The sequence below is a fragment of the Physella acuta genome, unplaced genomic scaffold (assembly GCF_028476545.2).
Source record: "Physella acuta isolate Inbredline_101_S28 unplaced genomic scaffold, ASM2847654v3 ptg000548l, whole genome shotgun sequence".
Taxonomy (NCBI): Eukaryota; Metazoa; Mollusca; class Gastropoda; family Physidae; genus Physella; species Physella acuta.
This window is the reverse complement of record NW_026732067.1, coordinates 662,318-684,512: the sequence shown is the minus strand read 5'-3', so window position 1 is coordinate 684,512 and position 22,195 is coordinate 662,318. Positions and strand designations below refer to the sequence as shown.

The 22,195-nt window shown below is 31.4% G+C and overlaps 3 protein-coding genes across 4 annotated transcripts; all 3 read right to left on the bottom strand.

Moving 5' to 3' along the window:
• Positions 1 to 3,852, bottom strand: LOC131946231 (syntaxin-like). 2 transcript variants are annotated; one of them, XM_059306908.1, is made up of 2 exons: positions 3,745 to 3,852; positions 1 to 2,344 (listed from the first exon to the last, which is right to left on the bottom strand). In XM_059306908.1, the coding sequence occupies exon 2, from the start codon at positions 2,288 to 2,290 to the stop codon at positions 1,412 to 1,414; it is 879 nt and encodes a 292-aa protein (XP_059162891.1). In that variant the 5' UTR covers positions 2,291 to 2,344; positions 3,745 to 3,852; the 3' UTR covers positions 1 to 1,411. The 2 variants fall into 2 exon arrangements, with proteins under 2 accessions (XP_059162891.1, XP_059162892.1); XM_059306909.1 differs by having other exon boundaries at positions 1 to 2,341.
• Positions 3,853 to 6,162: 2,310 nt separating this feature from the next.
• Positions 6,163 to 22,133, bottom strand: LOC131946187 (succinyl-CoA:3-ketoacid coenzyme A transferase 1, mitochondrial). Its single transcript, XM_059306839.1, has 15 exons — positions 21,919 to 22,133; positions 19,920 to 20,028; positions 19,654 to 19,787; positions 19,149 to 19,241; positions 18,909 to 19,058; positions 11,200 to 11,306; positions 10,883 to 11,051; positions 10,535 to 10,646; positions 10,004 to 10,098; positions 9,622 to 9,743; positions 9,266 to 9,341; positions 8,580 to 8,669; positions 8,408 to 8,488; positions 7,987 to 8,088; positions 6,163 to 7,850 (listed from the first exon to the last, which is right to left on the bottom strand). Exons 1-15 carry the CDS (start codon positions 22,003 to 22,005, stop codon positions 7,815 to 7,817), a joined length of 1,563 nt encoding a protein of 520 aa, XP_059162822.1. The 5' UTR covers positions 22,006 to 22,133; the 3' UTR covers positions 6,163 to 7,814.
• Positions 14,177 to 15,715, bottom strand: LOC131946188 (syntaxin-2-like). The gene has a single exon (XM_059306840.1). The coding sequence runs from the start codon at positions 15,560 to 15,562 to the stop codon at positions 14,654 to 14,656; it is 909 nt and encodes a 302-aa protein (XP_059162823.1). The 5' UTR covers positions 15,563 to 15,715; the 3' UTR covers positions 14,177 to 14,653.
• Positions 22,134 to 22,195: the final 62 nt, after the last annotated feature.

The window sequence follows — 22,195 nt, the reverse complement described above, 5'->3', positions numbered from 1 at the left end:
TATTTGTTGTTGGAAAATATGTTCTTACATAATGAGATAATGTTGAAATAAAACTTAAAATGCTTACTTTTATTGTTTTAACAATTTCTTTTACCATTTGGCAACAATTTCCACTGATTCTTTTTAATGGACAGTTTTTTTTTATTTAAAAAAATGCATAAGTACTTGTAGTAATTAAAATTACTGTACCTAAAACTTACATGAAAAAAAATGCTAGCCTCATTAAATATAAAATAAATTTAAATGAAAAACATTGCATTTCCATTTCCTAAAATACAAAAGAACATCTAGTACTAGCCAAAATCAAGAGAAAAGTTATCTGTAAATGCTGTTTGTCGTTTAATTAATTAATTACAATTAAAATAAAATTTAATTTACTTTCTGTTTTAGCAAAGTTATCTTCATATGATTATAGAAATAAAAAAAATATTTGTAAATTTAAAATTTACATAACAGTTTAGTAAAAGTTTATTATGGAAATATAAAGAAAACTGCGGTATATAAAAAGATCAAAACAATACAGTTATAAAAATGTATTGACAGAGTAAATAAAAATATCAAGATTTTTACAAAATTATTATTGCAAACATTCTCAAATCCAATGTGACAAAAATTCATTATTGCTGATATAAGCTGAACACAAGCGTAACATTTTTACACCTATTTATGAAAATAGTCAAACAATAAAGCAATATTTTCTAAATATCACTCAGGTACATTTACAATAAATAACCTGACTAGTAGTTTTCTATATGTATTAAGCACTAATATAACAAATCAATAAAAAATTGAAAGTTTTCAGTTCAAGAAATGTATAAAAAAGGCACATAATTGCAGAAAATCAATCCATTAAAATAATTTTCACAACTGGAATGTATTATACTGCTTAATATTAGTATATAAGGTATTTTGAAAAAAATAAAAACAAAACAAAAACAAAACCAATAAATAATTTTGTAGTTATTTTCTATAATTATAATTCAGTTCTTATCAACCAGGCACTTTTCCTTTTCCTGTAAGAGTAAGAGGTTATCTGTAAAAGTATTTTTGTTTAAATATTAGCTTCCTATAATAGTGGCTGTAGGTCCACTTTTGTGTCTCTTCTCTAGTCATATTCATTAAAACATTTCACTCTCCATAACATGTGTACCACTTAATTTAAATTAAATTACAAGCTTTAATTAAGCAGAAGTGTAATCTAATAATGTTTCTGTTGTCTGAAGACAGAAGTGAAAGCACAACAAAGATTAATAAATCTGACGTATGTTACCATCACTATTTTACTAAATAAAGTAACAGCACATTTTAATAAATGTGTTCTTGTCTCTCCATACCAACTGGATGTCATTAACAAATAATCTTAACAAGAAGTTTATCCCAGACTGATCAAAACGAAGCCATATTAAAAATACTAAATGACCTCGACAATCACAACAATGACCACTATAATTATAACCACAGTAATAACAATTCCTAAAATACATATTTTTCGCCTACGAGCTTGAGCTTGTTTACTCCTTGCTTGTGTTAACTGATCATTGCCATCTCTGACCAAATCCGCAGCTTGGTTTGTGGCATCTTCTATTCTAACTAATGTCTCTCCTTGAGTAGAGACTAGCAAGTTCATTTCTTTAAACAAAAGATTTACTTCTGCAAGACTTGACTCCAGGGCAAGGATATCCTTTTTTCTGTCCTGAAGATCTCTCAGAGTTTGTTCCGCCTCTTGAACATTAGAGATATAATTTTCAGTAAAAACACAGTAAGAATCCTGTTCAAGAAGGTTGTTTAATTGGGATTCATCCATTGAAATTCCTTTAGCTCCTATCTGTTTGCGCAAACGAGTTTTCATTTTATCAGTGTATTCTGCTTGTATTTTAAAAAATTCATTTGTGGACTCGTTAAGTTCAGTAACAAGCGTGTTTATTTTTAAAGATTTAATGCGCTTAAAAGCACTTTCTACAAGCGTATCTTGTTTGTAGTTATCTTCTAACTGTTTAATAGAGGCACACATTTTTGTAGCATTTTGTCTAATTTGTTCCTCAAGTGCTTTAGACTGAGTTTCATCAGGGAAAGGGGTGCTGAATAAATTTTTATGAAGTTTCTTCAATTCCGAAACATCATTTTTCATCTTTTTTATCTCTGTTTCAATTTTATTTGCTTCCATCATAAAATCTTCTTCAGCTCCCTTTTCTTCTTTTTTGTTTTTCTTTTTAGCACCATGTTTACTTTTCTCTTTTTCTAGCAACTCATGAGTTTGTTGCAGCTCTGATGTCCTGTCTCGTACTGGCATTTTATATTGGAGGGTTCTCAATTTTTTATTTGGTCAAAGCTGGTGTTGTCACTGCTAGACAAAGGCAAAAAAGTTTATGTTAGCTTGATCATGAAATTATGGTTTTGAAATAAAAATGCAGGTTTTTACAAGTACTGATAAGGAGAATATTTAAATACGGATAATAATACAATATATAAAATAAGCAAATGATTATGATGGGATCCTAAAACAGGTGAAAGGGATTCAGATTTTAATGACAAGTGGTTCAGAATGTGGGATGTCACACTTTTACATCTAAAAACATATTGTCACTAAAATGAAGCAGTTATTTTCATTTATGAAGACTTGAAAATAGAATTGTAATAAATATTAAAATTTAGATCTATATATTAGAAGACCAGTTATTATTTTTCCTTACATTTTTAATAAAGAAGTAAAGTAGGCTGGGATGGGGGGTTGGTAATGAAAGATGTTCAAACAAACTGGTCTTTGAGCTGCATGTAAACTATTTTCTTCTTCGTTCTTAATTTTCAGTGTTGGAAGGGATCAGGCCTTATCACAGAATTATGGTTTTGAAATAAAAATGTAGGTTTTTACAAGTACTGATAAGGAGAATATTTAAATACGGATAATAATACAATATATAAAATAAGCAAATGATTATGATGGGATCCTAAGACAGGAGAAGGGGGATTCAGATTTTAATGACAAGTGGTTCAGAATGTGAGATGTCACACTTTTACATCTAAAAACATATTGTCACTAAAATGAAGCAGTTATTTTCATTTATGAAGACTTGAAAATAGAATTGTAATAACTTAAATATTAAAATTTAGATCTAGATCTATATATTAGAAGACCAGTTATTAGTTAATATTTTAGTAAGAAAAAATTGTTTAAAAAGATAGGCCTACAAAATAATTTTTATTTGGCGAAGAATAAACTCGGCCCAGGGTGTTTGAATTGTGACATTATTTTTATTGTCATGGGGGGGGGGGGGGGGGAAATCTAGTCTAGATTTATTCATGGAGAATTGAGATTCTATCCTCAGTGTGACATTTCCGCCCGCCGGGTTTTTAACTTAGAATTTACCTTAGAGTTCTAGACTCTAGCTAGCAGTCCTCTCTCTAGCTTTACTAGATCTCTAGTTAAATCTAGTACTAGTAGCTAAGCTAAGATCTAGATCTAATCTAGATTAGAATCTAGATTTTAGCTACTGAAATATATTATTAGATCTAAAAAATTTACACATGTGTCAGAATCAGAAGTTATTATTTTATATAATATAATAATTTAATATATATAATAGGCATATATAATATATAATATATATATTATATATTACTAACTATAATTAATTATTAATTAAGCTATTATTATTTATTAAGTTATAAGTTAGTCTATTTATTAGATCTAGATCTCTAGATTAGATCTTGATCTAGATCTAGTATTATTTAACAACCAGATTTTACCCTGTTATGTTTTGTAAACGATTAATTCAGAATACTCGTCCCAAAAAAAAAAAAAAATATAATAAATTTCTAAGCGAATAGTAGCCGATAACAACATAACACTACTACACAGTATGACTCAAACCTCTTAAAAATGGCTTAAAACTAAAATTAGATTACGGGAATTCAGCAAATGACGTCACGTGTTTTTCTTTATGTTTTTAATTTTTAACCTTTAATCATTTGGTTACAAAAATTCAGACCCTTCCATCAAGGCAGGGTCCGATCAGAGTTTCTTCCAGGCATCTCTTCGGGGGGGGGGGGGGGGGGGGGGGCAAAGCCCCCCCCCCCCCCGAAACATTTTTACCGCCCCCCCCCCGAACGAAATGAAATTTATATAATTTATATAGAAAATATATACTTTTAACAGTGTCCGCCCCCCCCCCCCCCCGAAGAAAGTCTACCGCCCCCCCCCCCGAAAATTTCAAGTGCCCCCCCGGAGAAAAAAGTCTGGAAGAAACACTGGGTCCGATACGTTCATGGGTCATGGTGACACTATTTTGAAGATGACATCAGTAAAAAAAATAGTAAAATGTCACTGACAATACAATGTTTGAAGGAGATTAGTTACACTAAACCAAAATGAAGGGGTGAGAGGTGAGGTGGAATAACACCATCAGTTACCGCACCCGGTGACACTTAGATCTATCTAGATCTAGATTCTAGTAATGCCACTGCTCTCCTGATTGGCTGATACTAGTACTACTATTAGTAGATCTAGTAGTAGAGTCTAGAGTAGTAGACCTATTATTAATTTATAGCCCTAATATAAATTTTAATTGGACATCGATTCGTGTACTTTATTTTAATTCATCGGGCAAATATTTTGAAATGATTTATTTTTGTAATATTGTGTTGTAAAAGAAGTTGTAATAAAAAATCAATACTATAAACTATAAAGCGATGAGTGACCAGGGTGGGTGTTAAGAAAGTGTTACCATAACATTCCAGCATTTTGTAAAATAATTTAAAGCTGAAATGTAGCAGTCATGTTACATTTTGAACATAATTTTTGTGTAAATTTTAATGAATATTGATCAAAAGATCTAATATTCATATAGAAATAGTGATTGGCGATCAGAGTTTCTTCAAGGCATCTCTTCAAAGAAAGTCTACCGCCTGTCCGAACGAAATGGAATTTATATAGAAGACATACTTTTACCAGTGTCCCCCCCCCCCACCCCACCCGCAAAAATGTTGTCAATGTTGTTGTTCCCCCCCCCCCCCCCAGGAGAAAAAGTCTGGCGATCCATTCGAGTGAAACAACACTGCTAGCAAATAATGTTCTTTATGGAGGAAAGCAACTCAAGTATTCTATTTAGACAAAATCAACTAAGCTTGATTATAGTATAGCCCATTACTGAAGAAAAACTGCTTAGGGAGGTGACTAATTTTGAGACGCTGTGATAATTATGATAAAGAAGAAAGGGGTTATTTTAATAATGGTGCAAAATAGGAAATTAATTAAAACTCCTACCCATTATATTAATACGATAAAATGAATACTGTACCATGCAATTTGTAGCCTAAATACGGGGGAGGGTTAGGTTTTCTGTGTTGGACTTTAGGGGGTAGTCTGCAAGTACACAAAAACAATTTTTTCCTTACATTTTTAATAAAGAAGTAAAGTAGGCTGGGATGGGGGGGGGGGGGGGGGTTGGTAATGAAAGATGTTCAAACAAACTGGTCTTTGAGCTGCATGTAAACTATTTTCTTCTTCGTTCTTAATTTTCAGTGTTGGAAGGGATCGGGCCTTATCTGCCAGAGGGTTTAAACTCGAGACTTTTTTTATTCGAATTTATCAACCATGATTTTTTTGGCCAACACAATTAAGGATACGTCTCAACTGGTTATGCGCCATTGACTCCGATTTCAGCCTGCTTTTCTTTTTGGATTTGCTTCCATAGCCTTTGTCCAACCAAGAACAAATTACAAGGCAGCAGTTGTTTGATTTTGGAGTTGTCTCTCCTAGAAGAGTGGTTGTCCCCAGCTAACGAGCCTCATCTGCCCGAACTCGAGACTTTTCAGTTTATCAACCATGAGCTTTACCGACTCGACAACGCCGACCCCTATGTAAAGTATTAAACCAGGAAACTAGTTGCACCAAATTAACATCCAATTTTTAATTAGACCATTTAAAAAAATTTATTTACCCTGTTTACGGCTTTCTATAAAAATGTTTTTTCATGACTATTTTCACAAAAGGCAAATTTTTAGACCTCCTGATTCAATGTAAGTGTAACAATGTAACTAGGTGTAAATTTGTAAGATAACAGAGGCAGCTGTAAAATTAGGCAGTCCTGGACACATTACAACCAACAGGTGTGACACTAGCACCACACATCAGAATAAAAAGAGGCCAGACACAGATTTTTCTCATTGTTTTAAACAATTTTATATGGCACCATATTCAATTACACATAAACACTAGTGTACTACATTCATTTCCACCTAGTCACAAATTCTTTCCATGTACAATATTTGGGTAAATTATATATAATGTATTTTCTATGCAGAGTATTGAGATTTCAATTAAGAATAATTCTTTTACTTAACAAATTGTGGCATTACAAAGTTTGAAAATATCACACTAGTTTTCAACATTTCAATAATGTTTTAAAAATATGGCATACAAACCAGTGGCATCAAGTCTATTTACCAGGTATCCCGATAGAAAAAAAGGGTACATCTTACATACTGGCAGTTTATAAAGAAATCACCTAAAAAGTTACACATTATGAGTCACAAATATTCACAGGTAGTCTAATCATTTTCACTACACAGCTACTTGTGATCATATCAATAAGGTTGTGGTTTCTTTAAGAAACAAAGCCTTGAAAAGCTGCATAATAACATTTAACAATAGCATAGATTTTTAATCAAGGCCTTGAAGTATACTACCAGTTTTCAATTAATTAGTAGATCTATATGAATAAAAAAATGTTTAAAAATGCATACAGCTACTCATGGTTGAATTTGAAGCAATATGCATAAAAAATACATTACTACATAATCTAAGGATTAAAATATCAGTGATATTTTATATTTTAACCAACAATTTTTTGCGAACAGTAAATTTAAATTATTTTGAGCCTCCAGAAACTTAGATAAACTTACAATAAAAATATTGAACAAGTGAACATTGGAGAAAGTATTTCAAATAACTTTGGACAGCTGACAGAAGTTTCTTTTAAAAGCACAATTTGTGATAAATGTCTGTAAATTGTTCACTTAAAAATATTAAAATTGTAACTGAGCAAAAAAAAAAAGCTTCACTGGGTAATTCACAGGGATCAAAGTTTGTACTTGGCTTTGTAAAAACTTCATTTATAGCTAGCCCAAACATTGTATACAGGGCGCTGGCATTTACAAGTTCCAAGAATTATCACAAGAAGATAAAAAGAACATAATGAACACAACAATACATGACATTTTACAGACACAAAAAAAGGCAAATTATGCATATATTGCTTTGTAAATTTTGTTTTTGTACTGGAAAAGTTAGAAAAAAATATTTGAACCTTAAAATCACCAATTGATAAAAAACATAATCTTGGATGAAGTTCAGTTAGTTATTCTATAACATTAATATTTACAGAATTTCAAAACCTTACACATAACAAGTTTGATCAACTCTTTTGATCAACTCTAATATCGTATTTGTGAAAACCACAAACCTAGAAGGTTAATATTTTCCTTAATTCACTTGTTACTGCCTTTTCCTGGATGGTAAAAATTTAACAAAACAGAGTAAGTGGAATAAAAGTAGTTTAAACTTGAGACTTCAAGATAAACTTCGTGTAGGGTGAAACCATGTAGGGTGAAGACAGTTGACCAGTAATGATGAAGGTTGCAATTATTTATGTACAGGAACGCTAAAAGCTGATGTTTCAAAAACGTATCTCTATACAGAAATTTCTACTGTATGGCTAAGTGTGAATTACATACTTCTATCCCGATATTAATATTAGATCTATCTTAACATATCACTGAATTTGCTCTGGAACTTGATATTTGCCTTGAAAAACCTTCTACATGCTCTGCATTGGTTTAAGATCGGGAGAAACCTGAAAAAAGTGGATTAAACAATTCTTTTTTAATAACTGATCAAGAATATTGATTTCACAAACAGGTTTCAAAGATACAGAGTTATATGTTTTTCCATATTTTGTACCCAGCTAATGTGCAGTTTTCATAACTTACATTCAGTTCGCAGCCGGTTGCCTTTTTAACGTCGTCAACACTAAATCCATCAGCAATTTCAATCATTGTCAACCCTTTTTCTTTAGTGATTTCAAAGACACCCTAGTAAAATAATTATTAACTATTTAAAATTTAAATGTTTCATGTCACAAATTAGCAAAATTATGAATTAAGCAAGTACACATTCTTTTGAAAAAAATATTAGTATTCATTTATCAAGACTAAGTTCTAAAGCATAAATACAGATTATAAATTTAGGATAAAAAGTATTAAAAGACTATAAACAGATTAAAGTCTAGCCCTGAAATGCAATAGAGAAATAAATTTTAAAAGTAATAAAAACTAATAGTGCCATAGAAATCTGCATTTAAAAAAATTCGGAGTAATAAAAATGTATACTGGTAGTTATTGCAGCTCTTACCATGTCTGTAATGATCATGTCGACACAACCTTTTCCAGTGAGTGGGAGATTGCATTCCTTGAGGATTTTATGTTTGCCACCCTAAAGAAAAAATTAAAATGAAACACTATATAATCCAACATTAATTGAAACTTCAAGAAAAAAAAACATGTTTGTGTATGACACCACCAACCTTTGCTGTGTGCTCCATTGTGATGATCACTTTTGTTGCTTCTCCAGAGACCAAGTCCATAGCACCACCCATGCCCTTCACCATCTTGCCCTGTAAACACAAGTTATCTTGTAGAGTTTCACTGAACAGGATATTAGTATTAGTGACACATTTCCATGTATTATTTCATTACAGGCCTCAGAATATGACTTCTTATCTGCAGGCCCACACAGGTTTATAACAGAGAAACTGTGGCAGCCACAGACCTGTCAAAGATCAAATCCACCAGAAAATAAATGGCACTAGTTCTGACATATCCTGATGACCAGCTAGACAGGTCCTTACCTGGTGTCCCAGGCAAAAAAAAACTAGGATTCATGACTTGGACATAGGAAAGATGGTTCTTAATGAGGAAGAATTAAAGAAACTAGCCATGAACCAAGTTACATGGAAGGATGAAGCCAGTGGAATATGTTGTAGTGAGACAACAGGCTAAATACTTACATTTTACTTTAACAATTGGTGTATCACAGGAGTACCATGGGATATGTAATGATAAAGTAGACTATTTTATCCAGAAAATTACAAGTTATGTGTTGTACAGTTATACAATACTGTAAGACTTGGTATTTAACACTGTCTCTCTGTGACACAAAACAAACAGTTTAATACAATATAATAAAAATAACATTCAACAACATTCTTACCGGAATCATCCAGTTGGCCAAATCCCCATACTGTGATACTTGCATAGCTCCAAGAATGGTCAGTTGGACATGTCCACTAACAAAGTGTAAAAACAAACATCATCAGGATGCAAGTTAAGTATAATAAACATTTAATCTAAAATAACATAAGATTAATATATATTTCAATAAACAATTAAAAGACAAATTCTAGTAAGTTGAAAAATAAATTCTCATGAAATTTAATTTTTTGCTTCCAATAAGTATAGTAATAGTTTAAAAATTGAAAAAAAAAAGATAATTTCTATGTTATCAAAAGCTAGAAATTAAAATGTGTGGAAAAGACAATTAATTAAAATCTATTCCTATTGCCTCACCCTCTAATCATGGCAAAAGATTCATCTGATGAGAAAAATGAGCTGCCCTTGATGCTTGTAACTGTTTCCTTTCCTGCATTAATCAAGTCTGGGTCTTGTTCTCCAGGTTTGGGGAAAGGACCCTGAGATGTAGAATCAGTTACAATATAACAATGTTGTACATTGCTGTTGTTAATAATGACATGGATGTTTTATTTATTGGTTGTTTATGAGTTTTCAATTACAATATGGTAGAAATATGTAAACATGAAGAAATTTATTTTCTAGGTGTTACATTTTTCATATTTAAATTTCAGTAGTTTCTACTTAAAAAAAAACCCCAACAACAACCTAAAAATTAATTAATAATGACAATTAAGATGTAGAAATTGACAGAACATACCAATCCAAGGATACCATTTTCACTGTGGAGATGTACTGAGACACCAGGTTTAATATAATTACTGGCAAGCATTGGCATTCCAATACCAAGGTTTACTAATTTTAGTCAAGAAAACTAATTTTGGCAACCTCAACAAAAGAAAATCGCTGAGCTAGCACCTATGTACTCATCCCTAAATTTAAAGATTTAATATTAGTATTTTTTTTAATTTAAGAAATACATTTTTTTTTAAAAAGTCTCTAGCTTATGAGTGGCTTTAAGTAAAATAATTTTCAGTGTTAATGGTGTTTATGTAACAAAACTTTTTCTAACAAATAACACTAAAAAATACATTTCTTTTACGCTATAATAGTAATACTGTTGGTTTTTCTAGAAATTTTCTCAATAAATATTAGCGCCTAGCAATTCAAATATAAGTATTATTGTCAGAGGTAATAAAATATTGTTAGATTTTTTTCAAGCTATAAATAATCTCCAAAAATAAAACAAAAACAATTTAACCAACAAATAAAATTATTTCAAAAAGGATACCATACATGCCATCTTTGAATTCTAAGGCTGCTCGCCTCACGATTCTCTCTCTCATCTGCTGAGCTGGGCTGATGTCTCCTGCTTTGGTTTCTGGTTTTGTCAAAGTTAACCTCTACAAGAGATGAGAGAAATCATTCCAATAATCAATAAGACACCAATTTTGTTATTTAGGTTAATAGCCATAATGTGAACTATGGTTATACAACATACTTTACAGATGAATTTTTCTAACTCCAGTGCTTTATTTAAAAATGTGATGCACAGCCTCACAGCAATGCATATGAAGAGATTAATTAGTAATTATATACTCTGCGGTTCAACCCCACTACATTAAAACAGGCAGTTTACCTCGATCCTCTTCTCATATTTGGGTCCCTTGATCACCCTCTGGACATAAATATGTGGTACGTGGACATCCTCTTCTGGGATTTCCCCAGCCTCTACTATCTCCTCTACCTCAGCAATGGTTATACGTCCAGCTTTACAGATTGGGGGGTTGAAGTTGCGAGCAGTTTTTCTAAAAATTAAAATAAAAGTGTTGCTGAATCCTACTGGACTTGCATTATAAATACATTTAAGTAATAAAAGCCTAATTTTTAAAAATAAAATCTGAAAATTTGCAGTAATTAATGTAATTAAATAATACAGTAAATGAGTGTCATTACCTAAAAGTAAGATTTCCTGCCTTGTCAGCTTTCCATGCTTTGACCAGTGAGAAGTCCCCGGTGATGGCTTCCTCCATGATGTAGTTGACGCCATTAAACTGGCGTTGCTGTGAAGGAGATGAAGGATATGTTTTATTGTAACAGCTGCAGGCATACCATTACTGAGTTACATCAACAGGTGAAGAACGATGAAATATCAGTAGCTTTTAAGTTGTGTGAGATTTTGGAATATTGCATGAATTACATTCTAATAAATTTAAATATTTGAGCTTATATTAATCATACATTATCTGGATATTCTGAAAAAAAAAAATACCTACAATAGTAATATGGACAAGAACACATACTAACAGCATATTATTTGCTTTGAAAATAAAAGCTCTTGATAAGGTAGATAACCTAAATGAATTAATACCCATTGGTGGGTTTTGAAGCATTTACTTCCCCTTATGTGTTTAAACCGTGTAAGACAAATTATCTTCCTTTGTAACTATCAGGATTGATTCTGGCAGCCTTTGAACAATCCTGCTGTTTAATTGTGAATTTTTTAATACCTGATAATTATCATATAAAATTAAGGTGGGCGCGTCACTTGTAGTTTGGGAATTACTAAGAGCCCTCTTAGCTAATTAAAATGTGTTGCTGTGTTTGGTCTCTTGTTACTGTTACAAGTCATGCAACTTTGTTTTCTCTGACAAATATATTTTGGTGGTTTCAATATCAGTCCTTGTCACTGGAAGCTACTAATACTAATCTAAATTTAAAAAATGCGTGTTTGTGCAGTTTATGTTTATTTGAATTTCCTACATTTTAAATTTAAAATTGAGTTATGCATTCAGCAGAAGTAAAAAAAAGATACTACCCCAATCTTCAAGGTTTGGTATCTAAGATCCTAGCATTATCAATCAAAGCTCTAGTTAAGAACCTGCTCTAATTATTTTTAAAGTCTAAGATGAGCAAATTAACAAGATTACATAGTTGACTAATATTGTCTGAAGACGCACCTGCTTTTTTTAATGTCAGCTTCCTGTTTACCTGTCTCTCAGGTATACAATAGTTATCACACCAAAAAATTATTATCTAGGCTAGCAACATTCTTTAGCTCTCTAATTATCTTGTCATTGGCTATTTATGTACAATTAAGTAGTATATGATCTTGCTTCATTAATGTAGCCATTGAGAAATTTGTTTAATGTAGATTCTACAGTTCGAAGTACCGGTATAAGAAATAATACAGAATCTTCAGGATGGTTCAGTTGTTAAGCAGAAATATTTTGTAAAGCTGGTAATATTTACTCAATAAAGATTACTGATCACAAATATTAGTAATTAAAAATCCCATTTGCAATTAGTTGACGTCTGATCTTAAATGTAAAATGTACTACTTGTATAATGAATATTTGTATGGGTAAAACTTAAGAATAAGAAATAAAAACAGCAAACAAAGCATTTTTTGGGAATGTATTCTTATATTCACAATAAAAAAATAACGTTGCTATAAACACGATAAAATGGAATGCAAACAATGGAATGTTTAATGTAATAATAAATAATCCAACACTGTAAACAGTAAAAGCAACTTTTCTACAAAAATCAAACATACCATAACAAGAATTATTTTACAATTTTTTTTGCAATCATGACTTAAAAACATTTCATAACAAATTGTAGCGAAAAATCAGAGGCGTATTTACTTAAATGTTTTCAGCACCTCCTATATTAACTAAAAATTATGCTGAGTACGCAACATTAGCCACAATGGTAATACGAATATAAAACTGCTAAAAAGATTGTGAAGATTTTCTCTGGATGGTCTAACCTCAAATAAAAAAGTCAGTAATTATTAAAGATGTAGCTTATACTATGAATAAACATACATAATTCTTTTTTTAAAAAGTAGGAATACTTTCCTTCAGATCATTATATATGAGCAATACAGGGTAACGTACAATAAAAATGTAACTGAAAAAGTAACTTTTGTTCTAAGTCTGGACTTTTATCAAATACTTAATTTTTAAGGCAAAAGAAAACAGCCTGATGGTCATAGAATTAACTGTATACATTTATATGCTTCTTCACATTGTTTTTTTTATAGTATTGATTTAGTCATGAGTTATGATTGAGCATGGTGAGTAGCAAAGAGAAAAGTTCTGTATTTTAAGTGAATTGTATAGGCCTATAATTATTTATATAGGCCTAGAGGCTTATAGTTGTTTAGAAAAATATACAAAGGCAGAATATAAAAATGTATAAATATAGAAAAATTAAATATGCACAAGTGGAGAACATTTATATTTTCATTTTATTTGCACACAATTTATTTTAAAGAATGCTACCAAATAACTTTTCAACTTGATCACAAAATAAAGACACAAAAAATGTGTTTATTACTTAGCGGCTAAAGAGCTTGAGCAATATTTGACACATTTCAGATTTAAATTTCTATCATGTTTATCTTCACTATTTACAACAAAGGATCTCAACTTATAAAATTGTAAAAATACTTTAAAAACTTGATACAAGTTTGAAATATTTGATTCCGTTCTCAAAATGTTTACACTACTATTTAGTTGCAACATAGCCTACACAAAATCAAATTTGAAATTAGTGCATAAAACATTTATGTAATTTTTGCTAGCAAATAGTAGGTCAATTTTTTTCCCAACAAAACTATACAAGTTAATAATAAAACAAAACAAAATATGAATATGACTATCACATAATCTCAAAATTTCTATGAAAGTATTGGAGTGGAACCCTATAAAAAATTAATCTGCAAGTAATTTTCAAAAAGCTTAGGAGTAATCCATTAATTACATTTTACAGCTACACACTTATTAATTGTACAAATCACAAAACTTAAATGACCTTGCACACAAAATGTTTCAATTTATTTGTTTAAACAGTTTTATTTTTAGTGTGATTCTACATTAAATAAATAGGTCAATTTGTTTCCCCACCAAAACAATACAAGTTAATAATAAAACAAAACAAAATATGAATATGACTATCACATAATCTCAAAATTCAAAATTTCTATGAAAGTATTGGAGTGGAACCCTATAAAAAATTAATCTGCAAGTAATTTTCAAAAAGCTTAGGAGTAATCCATTAATTACATTTTACAGCTACACACTTATTAATTGTACAAATCACAAAACTTAAATGACCTTGCACACAAAATGTTTCAATTTATTTGTTTAAACAGTTTTATTAATAATAAAATAGGCTACAATTTGTTAATTTAGTATTAATAATTTACTGCATTGTAACTAAGTCTTCAGAGAACAATTGCTTTTCACAGGTAAAAAAGTTAATTTTTTGTGGACATTAATGATTGACCCTCACTGAAAAAGTAAAGGACTAAGAAAATAAATATATGTATTTTAAAAATTATTAACTTTCAACAAATATCTTGACATTATTTAAAATGAGTTTTTTTAAGTACATCAAATTATTTTCTAGCCTCTATTACAGATATAGTTATAATAATTGCTATGATAACAAGTATAACAACAATAATTCCAATAATGCATATTTTTTTCCGACGAGCCTTAGATTGATATTCTCTAGCTTTGCTTAGCTCTACATTTCCTGCTTCTACATGCACAACTGTATTCTCAATGGCACTTTCTATTGTTGTTAAAGTCTCACCTTGAGTAGAAACCAATAAATTCATTTCCTTAAACAAAAGATTAACATCTGCTATGCTTTTCTCAAGAGCTAGAATGTCTTTTTTTCTATCCTCAAGATCACGAAGAGTTTGCTCAGCATCATGCACATTTGTTATATAATTATCAGTGAAAACACTGTATGAGTCTTGGTCAAGAAGTGTACTTATCTTTGAATCATCAATAGAATCTCCTCTGGCACTTAACTGTCTGCGTAAACGAGTTTTCATTTTGTCCATATATTCTGCTTGAATCTTAAAGAATTCATTTGTTGCTATGTTCAGTTCTGCTGTGAGTGTGTTAAGTTGTTGCGTTCTCACCCGCTTAAATGCACTCTCTTCAGGTAAATCTTGTATGCTATAATCTTTCTCTATTTGTTTTAGAGAAACTCCGATTTTTGTGGCGTCGACTCTTATTTGTTCACCAAGTGATTCATATTTAACAACATTATTTTTATCAGGAAATGGTGTACTAAGCATGTCCTGTTGAAGTTTTAAAATGTCAGCAACATCATCTTTCATTTTCTTTAACTCCGCTTCTATTTTACTGGAATCTGAGAGAAAGGCTTGTATTGTTTTTCCACCATCCATTTTTTTTTGCGTAGAAGATTCTTTTCCGGGTTGGGTGTTGTCCTTTACAAGCAGCCGCTCACGGTTTTGTTGTAATTCCAAAAGTCTATCTCGAACTGGCATTTTAAAGAACCAAAAGTGAATTACGCTTGAAGTAAATATAAATAGATTATTGATTGGGCACAGCACGGCAGCTGGATGACTCAAAATTGTTATCGCAATGACAAACACGACGCCATCTTGCCAAGGGAGGTAAGTAAGGTAAGATGTTTAAAAAGAATCCAATGCCGAAAAAACGTATCAATTTACAAATTTGATAAATTAGTAGATCTAGATCTAGAATTGCTTGACATTTGTTTCATACGAAAAATTTAACTGCACATTAAATCTAAAAGTGAAATGGAGATTTTGTCTTACTATATTTTTGGGACGTAGATAAAATAAAAAAACCAACAAAATGCTCTACCAATAGTTTTCTTTGAACTTTGAACCTTATTTAAGCTATTTCCGAATTATTATTAAGACTATTATACTAGTGTCTAGTAAAACTTGAAAAAAGAAAAGAACGGGTGTTCCAGTAGTGAGTTATTACAATTATATTTAGGGGCAATATTATAAAAAGTGATAGTAACACTGTCACTGTTCTTAAAACGATCCCTTCATATTCATGCTTTAAAATAGGTATGTATATTTGATTAGCAGATGAAGTCCTAAACTTATTTCGTTAATGTCTACTTCTTGGGTAATATGGGGTCATCCATAAATGACGTCACGCTTTTTTGACGATTTTTACTCCCCCCTCCCCTCCGTCACACGTCGTCACAAAAAGCCAGACCCCCTCCTAAAATGACGTCACACCTTAGCCTATACCCCCCCCCCCCCCTAAAAATTGCAGTTGAATTTTTTTTTAAACATCGATAATTTTCCAAAATCTTGTCTGAACTCTGTCAAAATCGAGTATTTTAATCAATTCCTATTATAATTTATTAAAACAATTTTCTAAAACGCAAAATGACGGCTAAAATTCGTTTTCTAACATTGCTTTTTTATAATGCAAAAGCGCGACGTAGCACCATTTGAAGCCCCCCACCCCCTCATCACACACCGTCACAAAATTACGGACCCCCCCTCCCCCCCTACGAGTGTGACATCATTTATGGACGACCCCTATGCCTATTTTCATATTTGAGAAGCTAGGGAGGGGAGTTAAGAAATGTGACTCTGCACAGGATTTATATTACATTTGGGAGCACAGGATGACCATTGAGGTAACATGGTTGGCCTACATGGATATAAAGGGAGACCAAAAACAACTTTCTGCTAAGCCACTAGTGAAGGAGCTTTTAAAAATCAATACGCCTGCAGGTTTTTAACTAGCCAGGAAAACAACTCTCATAACAGGCCAAACAGATTGTAAAATATATAGCTAACAGCCAGCAGGGCAAGTATCTTTAAAATAACACAGTTACAGGGTACTTGCAGACAATGTTAAGTGGTAGGGGTTAATCAGACAATTCTTACAATATGCAGTAAATATAACAGCATGAATGTGGTTCATGGTGCTAGAGCCAGAATTACATATAAGCTAAACAAGCTATAGCTTTCGTATCCCCAAAAGTATTTTTGCAAACAGTGGTGGGCATTTTGTCACCAAATTTATTTATTTATAATTCAATTTTTTTAAAATGATGATGGAGGCTGAGTTTTCTTTTCACTACATTTATACACACTTTTTTTAGAGGGACAAACTTTTTTTTTTTAAAACTCCAAATATTTGGTACTGAGATATAATATATGGACTTATAAGGGGCGGGCCCCATATAAAAAATAGCTTAGGGCATAATCAAGTCTAGATCTGGTCCTGTATTGTGCCTGATAATTTAAACTGGGTACCAATAGATGAAGGAACTGGTAATGTCCTACTCATTTGTGCCAGCACCAGTTTATTGCTAGTGTTCAAACTCAAATTCTTTGGATTTTGAAAGTGTGATGTCTACTACACTACGTTATTTCCAGTTTGCTTATTTTTTTTGTAATTGTAATTTGTAATCAATAATACTACGTCACTGATATAAAAGCACATACCCTTTGATCAATCCACAAATAGGAAAATGTTTTGTACTATAATCTTTCATGACTAGTGTGTCAGGGATGCTTTGTGTAACCAGAACAGATAAGACTTAACTTAAATATTTGTTTGCTTTTCAGCAATTGTTAATCAGTAGTATAAAATAATATCAGAGAACATAATAGATGTGTTGGAAGTTATGTGATGTGCTGTAACAACAATAATGATGTGCTGTATCAACAATAAGTACTCCCACTCACACCCATATGTAGTGAAGACGTTGGAACAAAAATAAAACATAAAGATAATAAAGATAACTAAGGGATTAGTGTGGTTGGACTGGTATAAATCACGTTGCTAAATTGAAAAGTTTTGAGTCTGAACCCCCCAATGGGCAGTTGAGGGCTTGATAGCTTGGAAAAGCAACCCATTTAGAAGAGAAAACTCAAAAATCAAACAGCTGCTGCTTTGTAGTTTGTTCTTGGAAAAGGCTATGGAAGCAAATCAAGAGAGAAAAGCAGGCTGAAATCCAAGCCAGCGGGCCATATGGTGCTTAGGGCCTAACATGTTGACATGTTATACTTAATTGTGTTAGAGGACATCCAAATGAAGAGGAAAGAAGTGATAACTGTTTTAAAACTAATAACCTCCATTACAAAGCAGCCATAAATATATACAGCTTATATTCACTTTTTTATGTACCAATTATCAAGCAGAAAACCAATAAATTATTTTGTTGGTGTTGATGTAAAAATAGAAGTATGTTAACAAAAAATTGTATGGCAGTTATAAATTAAAACAGTTCAGGTTTAAGGAATAGCATGATATAAAACAGTAAAAAATTCGATTAATTAATTCATAATTATTTGTCATATTAAAAAACCAGCCTAAATTTTCTGTATCAAGATTGAAGAAGAATTCAAGCATGAACAAGTTGGTAGTTTTTTCAGATCTTACTAGCATAGTTTAGCTAAAAATACACACATACCAATTTACCTCATAAAACATCAATCTTATTAGCCCAAAGATTTTGAGAAAAGCAGAAATCAGAATTTGTTTTCTTATAATATCAACTGACAATTTATTTCTATATATATCATTAAAAAGACGCATACTGAATAATAAATTCCACTGTGTCATTGCAGATTAGTTTGCTGTTATTGTAGTAATACATTACATAGTATTTTTGATATTTTTGTTACTGTTAAATTGTCAAAAACATCTAGGAGAGAAATTATAAAATAGCAAATGTAGCAACAGTACTATTTTATTTGATTGTATGGTCAAATGCTATCTAGAAAAAGACAGTTCCTTAAAAAGAGAATTATCTGTTTTCTGCTTTGTTGATAAATTTTGAACTGTAACATAATGGTATGCGAAGGTTAAAAGTAAAGTACTGACCTCTCTTTGTTTACTGGCAATTTCAATTTTCCCATCTTTGGTGTATTTGATTGGTGCGCCACCATTGTGAATCAGCGTACCAAATCCAGTTGGAGTGAAGAAAGCTGGAATGCCTGCACCACCTGCCCTAATACGCTCTGCCAGAGTACCCTAAACAAATTAAAAATCAAAGTGTCACTACACCAAGCAATAACAAACAAATAAGTACAAGTGCAAACAAAAATGACAACTTCACTGTACCTGTGGAGTGAGTTCAACTTCTAGCTCCCCCGCTAAATACTGTCTTTCAAATTCCTGATTTTCACCAACGTAAGACGAAATCATACGTTTAATCTGGTTGAAGAAAGTAAAAATGTAGGTAATAGGTGTTCATGTTATATTAATAAACTGGTACAATGAGTATCTTAAACAGTCTTTAATAACATGGCTAAACAGAGTAATTTTTAATTTTGTAGGAGGTATCTCATACATTACAACCACCACAACCATTCTATAACTATTTAAAAAATTGTATTTTATAAGCAGGGGCCAGAATCAGTTTATTATTAAATATGTTTAGCTTACAGAAAACATCAGTACATGTTTGAGGTTTATTAAAAAAAAAAAATTTTTTTGTTTAGCAAAGTAGGGGAAGTAACTAGTAAAAGAAGTTAGTTTGAAACTGATTTAAACAACCAAATCAACTGTTTTTAATGCACTTGAAAATATGAAAAGACTAATGACATCTTTCACATGAAGTTAGTACCTGCTTTTGTTTTAAGAGAAGTCCAAGACCAAAATCATCCACACCAGCGTTATTGCTGACAACGGTTAAGTCTTTGGTCTTTTTCTGCAGCAAAGCATTGATCAAATTCTCAGGAATGCCACAAAGCCCAAAACCTGTATTGTATTTAAAATCAGATACATTAAAGTTTTAAAATTCTATGACCTTGATAATTCGATAACAAACAAACATATACGAATCAATGATAAAAAACAATGATAAAATGTTGGACTAATAATTGACTTTACCTCCGACCAAGAGTTTGGATCCATCACTAATGTCTTGCACAGCATCAGCAGCTGTGTCATAAAACTTTACATCGAGCTTGGACGATGAGGAGAAGCTTGCATCAGGAACCTGTCACAATAGAAATAACGTTTACAATTTTGAACAATAATTAGATAAGTTATAAGTGAACACATTGTTAATTAAGTCAAATAAAGAGAAAAACAGCAACAAAAGAATTATATTATCATACAACCACATCAACAAAATAATTCATTTTCATACAACCCCATCACTGCATATTTTTATTAATTTTTTTTGTTAAAGTTAAAATAAAAGGGAAACAACAACTTAAATGACTGATTTGTAAAAAAAAAAAAAAATTACCCATCAGCAGAGTTTGTGTTTGATGAAGCCTGTGTGCTTTATGTTTAACTAAATATTTCCCCCAAACTTTTAGATATTACTAAGAAACATATTTTTATAACTGAAATACAGGTTTGTGTTTAGTAATATTAAGTAACTCTCTTTTAAAAAGATGAACTGTGAAGTCTAAATCTAAGAAGATTAAGTTTACATTCAATTATTTCCCTTTCCCAGACAAAAGAACAAAGTGAAAGTGCACTTGACTTGAAAACTATTTCTTTAAAATGAATTCTGACAAGCAAGTTATTTGTTTAGCTACCACAATCTATTTTAATATGGCAACTTTACAACAATATTTTGTTCTAATAGTAAAAAGTAGTTATTCTAAACTAAATTGTTTTTTTTTTTTGTGTTTTATTTTATGATTTTTTTTAAAACAAATACTTTTTATTTGTTAAAGTCAATCAATGTTTTGATGTCTACATTGGATACAAGTTTCTGTGCTTCATGTCACTAAGTAGGCCCTTCTCTTTGTAGTCACCCATGATGATACTTGTAGCAATTTTATTAATATGTACATAAATGAGCAAATCACTAGGGTGGACTTTGATATATAGATAATAATTTATAGAGATCAAACATTAATTTTTTTAAAAGAAGTGGGTGGAGGTTTGAATATCAGTATGTTGGCCTACATTTTTTGTCAAATAAAAAGTATGGCTAGCTAAATCAGATTGTATCTCTGCACTGTGGACTTTGAACAGGTTTGTATTTGTTATGTGTGATCTACCCAAACTTTAACCTATAGGGCACATGTGATAAGCTGTTTAAGGTGTAAAGGTTAAAGTCTGAATATTCCAGTTTTGATGAGTTCATGAAACCCATTTTTTGAATTTTAAAAATGCAATAATTGTAAATTGCAATTGCCCTGTTATTTATATTTTAAAGATACAAAGCTAGACTAGTATTTTAATTACTAGGTTTAATTGTTTAACCATAAATATATTAGACAGGCCCTGTAACTGTAAGTATGCATCCCCATGTGTCAGACTTTTAAAAATAATTTAACCCCCCCCCCCCCCCCCACCAGCACAACAATTAAAAGTTTTGTCATCTTTGTAGTGTGCAGCCTTATATAATATATTAAATTATATTTATTGCATGACCTTGGCTTGTGGTAAGTGACTAAACTTGTAGGCCTACTAGATCTTGATGATCAATAGTATTCAATTTTATTTATCTAGCTAGATTGCTAGATCTACAACTAACTAGTCGGTAGAGTGTAGAATGCAGACTATAATAACTAGATCTAGATATCTAGATTCTAGTATTATTAACAAATAAATAACAGTAGGCCTAATTAATTATAAAAAAATAAAGATCTACATCTAGCAATATTTCTTAAAGGTCTAAACATTTCTAAATAATTAGGCCCACGTTAGCCTATTTACTATTTAGTTTATAATATATTCTCTCTAGATCTGGAACTCACAACAATCAAGACTAGACGTTCGGTCACTCAACTCAAGAGTAAGAGTAGAGTAGAGACTTGAAGAGAGGAGTCCAAGACTTGACTCAAAAAAAAAAAATTAGGCTAAGAAGAGTAAAAATAGAAAGCTAAAGACATTTTTTTTTAAACTAGGAGTTTTTTCTTACCCGTAGCAGAGGTAAATAGTAGCTAGGGTTTGTGCACAAGCGTTTTCCAGCTTGTGCAAAGGACGAAAACATCAAACATGCTGCCATAGTTCAGTGTTGTTGTCGTGCAAGGCAAATGTGGGCAAATCGTAACAACACTGCACAGGCGATATTACACGTCCGTATTCGAAGATCACACGAAGCGAAATACGACTACTTCTAGCTATTTTCGCTCATACGTCACAGGCAAGATAAATATAGATGACCCGTGACCTAAATAGCACGCTGCACCAAACGA